This window comes from Notothenia coriiceps, unplaced genomic scaffold (genome assembly GCF_000735185.1).
Source record: "Notothenia coriiceps isolate Sejong01 unplaced genomic scaffold, NC01 NC01_scaffold00019289, whole genome shotgun sequence".
NCBI classification, from domain to species: Eukaryota; Metazoa; Chordata; class Actinopteri; order Perciformes; family Nototheniidae; genus Notothenia; species Notothenia coriiceps.
In genome coordinates this window covers 3064-10048 of record NW_011351990.1, presented here as the reverse complement: position 1 = coordinate 10048, position 6985 = coordinate 3064, and the positions used below count along the sequence as shown (strand labels likewise).

The 6985-nt window shown below is 39.9% G+C and overlaps 1 protein-coding gene across 1 annotated transcript; it reads right to left on the bottom strand.

The window, feature by feature from the left end:
- Nucleotides 1-305: 305 nt before the first annotated feature.
- On the bottom strand, nt 306-6682 carry LOC104951835 (E3 ubiquitin-protein ligase DTX4-like). The gene is made up of 8 exons (XM_010778566.1): nt 6556-6682; nt 6280-6441; nt 6052-6113; nt 4552-4718; nt 4318-4471; nt 4142-4231; nt 3401-3499; nt 306-3285 (listed from the first exon to the last, which is right to left on the bottom strand). Exons 1-8 carry the CDS (start codon nt 6680-6682, stop codon nt 3154-3156), a joined length of 993 nt encoding a protein of 330 aa, XP_010776868.1. The 3' UTR covers nt 306-3153.
- Nucleotides 6683-6985: the final 303 nt, after the last annotated feature.

Below are 6985 nucleotides of genomic sequence, written 5' to 3'. Positions count from 1 at the left end.
AAAGGTTAAACTACAATGGTGAGTTATCTGTTAGCTACATTGCTAGCGTGGTTTTAGACATTGCACACAATGTCAGGGACATGACCAAATCATGGCCAAATCAGACTCAATTCATTACGTCAAGTGAAATAGTAATAAAGATTTTTTTTGTAATTATTTCTTTATTGTTTAGAAATGAATAACTTTATTTTTAACTACAAAATTACAATTACAATTCAACAATGGAGTTACTTACTGATTATACAAATGTTTTTACAAGTCAATGTGCAGTGTTTGGGCCAACAAAGCAAGACAACTGCAACAGCTCAGGAGGAAATTTCGATTTTATTGTATTTTACAATGTTTAAAATAATCATCTTTTACCACTTGTACCATTCTGCAGCTTAAAGAGTGGTGAATTTAAGACTAACACCAATGTGTCCATCAACACATCTGCTACTAAAGCTCAGAGCAGATAAAGTTAACAAGACAGATGATATGTAAAAAATAAAAGCATTCTTTACCTCACAGAAGAGCACATGTGTATGGGTTTGACTTGCTCCTACAATTCATTACATTTCACACTCAAATAAAAGTCTACCATCACATTCCTTTTCCAAGGAAAAGATGACACAGATCAGCTTAATTTCTGTACACAATGACAAAAAAAACATCGTATTTAACAATACCGTCTCTGTAAACCAATTGTAACAAATAAAAAAAGGGCATAATTAATATGACATGAACATACAATATAAAAAAGGCAATTTAATCTATAATAGTGGCAAGGAAAATGTAAAACAAGTGTACCTACTTTTCAAAAATAAAATTACCTAACAAAGAAGGAAGGGGGAACCATCATCATCTGAGATAATGAATGACGGAGTACCAAAATAACACCCTAAACTGGGAGCATGTGGGTAGTATACACAGTACACAGGTTATCTTTCACACTCACACACACATTTCTTGTAACATTGTGATAAGGGGTCCTTTATAGACCCAACTCAAAGACTGGGCCGTGTGACATCAGTCAGGAAGGGTTGAGGTAAGAAGATGATTCTTTTACTTTTTTTTTTTAATTTAAAATATATTATTCTGATCTCGAACTGCAGCCAACAAGTCACATATTAAACATCCCATACTCTGTATTGCTTACAATTAGCTTATTTTTTTACTTTTTGGGATGCCAGCCAATCAGAAGCAAGCCCATTTGGGAAGTTTCCTGCTGTTGGTGTTAAATAGTTTTGGGCAATTGTAATTACACATCTACAGTCATTAACTATTGATGATACCTAACTGGGGAATTCACATTTAAATGAATACTGGATATTTAATAGATGCCTAGTTGATCTTCATTCATAAGGATTTATGTGATTGATTGGCGTTTATAAGCCCAGTGTTACGGTGGCCGACAGGTGAAAACCCGCTCCAGTGGCCCAACACATTTTCATTAAGGGAAACGCTCCGCAGTTTCATAAATAAATCAAATAACACAAATGTGCAAAAACCCATGCAGATAAAGAATGACCTGACAACACATGTGCATAAAAAAAAACATTCACCAACTTGCCGAAACAAGGGCAGCGTTTACTGAAAGCGCTGCATTAGCAAAGCGCTGCAAATAAATAACGCTGCAAGAAGCTCAAAACACAACGTAATCAGAGTACACTAATGGCGCATTTACACTGCAGGCCTCGCTCGGTTTGGTTAGGCCTTATTAGGCCCGGCTCGCTTAAAGCGAGCTCCGCGCTGCAGTGTGAATGCGCCATAAAAAGGGATGCACACCGGGACCGTGCGCTTCTGTACTGTCTGTTGTTGGAACGTTTCCTAAAATGTACAGTAAGCTTTATCGTCTTATTTTAACAATTCGATCGCATGATTCCTTCTGATATTATGGCAAACACGGTGAATGTTTTCTTAAATACTTGGTATGTGTTGTCAAGTTGGTACATTTGTTTCTAAATTTGAATGGATTTTGACACGTTTGTCATTTATCTGAAGCTGCAGTGTTTCTCCTAATGGAACTGTTTTTGCATCTTGTAGCGCGTTTGCACTCGTCAGCCAATAGTTTTCCCCCCCTCTGTAAGTCATGACTTCAGGTCTACCTCTCCATCTTCTCCACCCCACCTGCCCAATCTGAGGATTTCCTGGCTGTGAACAAGCCAAAGATTGCTTTATTTTTGAGAAGATAGGTGAACTAGATCTAATCAAAAATCTTCATCATTTTTGTCAAAGCTCAAATTGGTTTTATCTTCAGGTTGTTATTCACATCCTCAGCTTTTCTCACAGCATTTACATCCACTGTGCACCGTCACAAGGGACAGAAATAAAGATACATAAGTAAATACTGGTACCTGTGTATGTACGGTTAACTTTTACCACAAGGGCTCGATGAGTAAGACTCCAAACAGACCGGGCCTGCGTTTGGTCTTTTGTCATTTCACACGCAATCATAAACACATATAAAAACCCATCAAGTCAACGTAGGAGGTAAAGTATGGAATGACGTTAAATGAGGATTATAGGTAACAATGATCAAACGTAACAGGTGGATAACTCATAGTAACAGTTTTATCTTGCAGTTGTAGTTTCTCAGCACCGCCACAGGGGGGAGCAGCAGCACTGAGCCACTGACAGGCAGGTGGTGTGAACAAAAGCGAGCACCATCTGTCTTTCCTCCTCGTCCACCGCTCTGTTACCTCTTAATGATAGCCTAGCTAAGTACCATACAAGTTGATTTTACACTACTCCTACCCTACGCTACATTCTTACATCATCTTCGTGTCTTTCTGCTTCATCTTTCCCTCCTCCTGTCCCCTCCCCCGCTGCTCTAACTTCTTCCTTTGTCCGTTCTCTCCCAACAGTTTTCATCAAAACTGCGCTCTCTTTTTACTTTCTTTTCCTGGTTTTGCTTTCCCTCAGTAAATGTAACTTGTTTGTGTCCTAAGTGTAGACAGACTTGTACCGATAAGCGAACCCAGACTCAATCACCGTCTTGAAAAGTGGTTCCCTCCACAAAAAAAAGCTATGTCTTCTATAACCTCAAACGTCCCCTGCAGCCTGTTAAGTGCTGGCAGGGAGAGTGTCTCAGTCCTCCTCCTGCTTCTTTTATTTTCATGGTTTGTATCTCTCCGTCCTCTCTTCGCTGCTCTCACATGTTTCATGGTCCTCTCACTTCTCCATCAGTCCATCGTCCTCTGTGATGCCCTGAGCTCGCAGCTCTTCCAGGACGTTGTTCAGGTGTCCGGGGTCCGGGAAGCCGTGGCCCGTCAGGTTGGAGCCAAACTCTGTCTTATGGTGGACCTGGAAGAGAGGGCAAAGTCATATTTTCTTTTTCCCAGTGACATAAAAACAAGAAACAAGGTACGTACATCACAAACTTCGGCCTTTCAAATAAATTGTAATATTGTTTTAATACCTCGTTCCAGATGACGGTGTCAGACTCTCCGGTGGTGCTTGAAGTTCCAATGGAGAAGATCAACCTGCGGTCCCACGCTACCAGGAGCAGCTTCAGTACCTGAACAAAGGTTCGGGTACAGGTAAGGAAAACACGTTTTAAAGGGGCCCTATATGCTTCTTTCAGGTTTGCATTTGTACTTTGTGCCTCTACTGTACAAATGATTCTGGTCTGGTAACTGTTTTCATGCACTGGTGTTCTCATACTACATAACACACTACAGGGATGGGAAAACCTCGTAAAAGGGCCTCTTTAAAGCATTTCTACAGTGGGAAAAAGTACATTCTTACAGCAAAAGGGCAGATACAAAGGCAAAAATAAAGTTAGAAGACTAAAATATTAAATAAAGAGGACGTTATTAAGATTAAATCATCAAATGGTAAGAAATAAGTTGCAGCATTATAAAGAAAGTAATTGAACATGTGAAAGTACTGAAGTAACAGCCAGTAATAACACAAATAAATTGTAAAATGAATAACAAATGAATATTGCACAAACATTGATTATCTCTTTAGAAATGGTGTGGAAGTCTGAGGTAGACAAGTAGCAGTCAGTTATAACAAATCATAAGTCAAAAAGAGCGTATTTTCCACAACAGAGGTGTTAAAGTCTGTACTGTGTGGTGGTCTACCATGGACAACGGCATCAAATAGAGGTGTGTAAAGAATGGATTCAAATAGTTTGACGGTGTATTGTGCTCACCTTGCGTCCTTTCTCGCTGTCGGGGAGGTAGCAGTGTCGGGGGAAGCCTCTGGCAGTGAAGGGCTTCGTTGGGTTCGGATGCTCTGGTCCCTGGGAGGAGAGGATTGATGTTAGCAGGCTGATCAAACTAACTGAACCACCTGACGTGGGAGTAAGAGCAATACATCTGTGAGTACCTGAAGGCCTGGCGGTATGTTGTAGATGATGCGGATGCTTTTGCAGTCAGGATGCCCCGGCAGGGAGTGAGGGATGACGTGGTACTCCATCTTTCCCGCTGGTTGGTTGCCTGTCTTCACGCCGTAGATGGTTTTACAGGTGGGACACTGAAGGCTGTCAAGAGAGGAGCGAATTGATGAGCCCATTTGCAAAGCAGTTTGAGAGACAATGAGGAGGAATATTCTGTAACCTACCTGCCGTCCTTGTTGCCGTTATTATACATGGCCACCAAACACTGGAAATGGTACTGGTGTCCACACTGTGCTAACCGCCCGACTGACTCCGCCCGAGACACAGGGGTCACCCCTGGGCCCTTATAACCAGACGGACCCCCCAGCGGCTCCATACAGATGGTACAGTCCTAGGAGAGAAGAGAAAGAAGACCCTTTTTTTTTAGGCAAGGCACGCTTTCTATATACTGCAATTCAAAGTGCTTTACAAATATAAAAAACGTCAAAAGCATAGTGCAACAGAAACAAGTTATAAAAATACTTTATAAAACATTTCAAACAGTCAATAAAAAGCCAAGAAAATTCAATTAAAATAGCTAAAATAGAATTAGCCGGGTTTAAATAGAATAAAAAAGCCTATTGTGTGGTGTAAGATATGAATAGTTTTTTCATTCAATCAAAAGCAGCGGCAAAAAGAAAAGTATACTGTTTAATAAGAAACCAACATTATGCTTGTTATGAGATACACAAAAACTAGGGCTGCATCATTTGAAAAAAACAACTAAGGCCAATATTGCAACTGCTATGTGATTCATGATATCGGAGGGGTTGATAATTTTTCAATCACTATTTTCATTATATAAAAATATATTAAATGGTGGGATTTTCTTTTGTGACCAAATTTTTATTGTTTACTAGTTGCCCTCATAGTACATATATATATATATATATATGTATACAGATACAAATAATGTAAACGACAGTATAAAAAAAGGAGAAAAACTAAGAAAACAGAGAGGGAGTGGTGGGATTTCCTCAAAGAGGATCTGTACGGTGGCCGACAGATGCTAATACATTACAACGGCCAAATACATTCCATTAGTAGAAACTCTTTTAGAAACATTGCAAATGTACCAAACACATGGAAATGAATAAACATCTTCACCAACTTGACAACACAAGCACAGAATTTAGAAAACATTCACCAACTTGACGAAACATGAACAGTGTTTATCAAAAGCGCCACATAAACAAAACGCTGCAAATACTAAACGCTGCAAATAAAAAAGCAGCAAAAAGCTTGTAACACAACAGAAACAGGGAAACTATCTGACAAAGCTAGGACCGGAGCGCTTGTTGATGTCAGCACTTTTAGTAAACACTGAGCATGTGTTGTCAACATGGTGAAGATGTTTTGCTTGTTTTTTGGCTCATTTGTGTTTTTATATTTGAATTGTTTCTGTAGCTACAGCGCGTTTCCCCTAATGGAAATGTTTTAGGTCGTCGTAACACGTTTGCACCTGTCAGTCACCGTAGCTCTGTACCTAAAAAATATATTTTGTCTGTAGAACACGATTTTGCAGGCCAGGACATCTCCACAAAAATTCATTTAAAATGGTATTTTGAAACATATGTAGCCTTTAACAAAGTTGTACGTCCTGCTATTCGAATATTGCATTAGCAGATATTGATATTTTGCTAAAGTTTCAATTAACTATGCATTCTAATAAATACTGTTCAAACCTCCTCTGGTGGACTTTTTACTTTCTGCAGGTACTTCTTTACCACCTCCTCTGGAGTTTTACCTGCACACAGGAAGAAAAGAGGCTTACAGTCAAAAAAAGGTCCAGATGGTTAACATGTTAACCTGTTGGTGAATCATTTCTCAAACTCTCACAATATATACAAGCTGATGCATTTAGGGAGGTTTAACTATGTTTATGTAGAATTTCAGTAACTGCTTTTGCTTACCCTTGCGAGCTTGCTTCTTGGTGGTCTTTCTGCAGCAGTGGCCGAAGCCTGGCACGGGTTTGATGTCGCTCTTGCTGACAGGTGGGGGGTGCAGCACCAGTTTTGGGGGTCTGGTCAGACACACAGGCAGAGCGGCAGCACTCATCAGGATACCTGTGATCCCTGAGACACAGCAAAGAGAACATGAGTGTGGTTAGAACAAAAAAAACAAGACAAATATCTTTGACTCTTTGTAAATCTGAAGCAGCCCGAGTATAGTGTGTGTTTGAGATTTACCGGCCAGTGCAGGGTGGACCGGGCTGGATCCATTGAGGTTCTTCACTGGGACGGTGGGCACACTGCAAGAGAAGACACAAACTGCTGAGTATTTCAAAGTCAGATCATACATTAAAAGACAAAACATAGTTGGAGGTTACCCTACACTGTAGCAGACAGATACTCACTTCGAAAAATGGATGACTGTCATTTTAGCACAAAATGGTTGCAACCATAAATAACGACAATCAATTCAAATGAGCTTAATCATTTAACATTTTCAAAAAGGAAAAAAGATTGATGACACCTAAAGACACAATAAGAGTGTTTTCGTCCTCTCTCCCTCTGTATTGCCTCCTTCTCAGGGTAAATCTACGCAGAACTGTCGGTGTATTTATGAGAGCTAATCCACAGACAGCCAATTGCTGGAGATTATCTGAATCATCATCAT

What these genes read in the sequence shown, in the direction of transcription:
- LOC104951835 (XM_010778566.1), bottom strand. Translation starts at nt 6,682, where the DNA reads ATGTTTTGTCTTTTAATGTATGATCTGACTTTGAAATACTCAGCAGTT. An exon ending in TAAAAAGTCCACCAGAGGAG is followed by an intron (nt 4,719 to 6,051) that starts GTTTGAACAGTA and finishes CTTCTCTCCTAG; the next exon opens with GACTGTACCATCTGTATGGA. An exon ending in AACGGCAACAAGGACGGCAG is followed by an intron (nt 4,472 to 4,551) that starts GTAGGTTACAGA and finishes CTCTCTTGACAG; the next exon opens with CCTTCAGTGTCCCACCTGTA.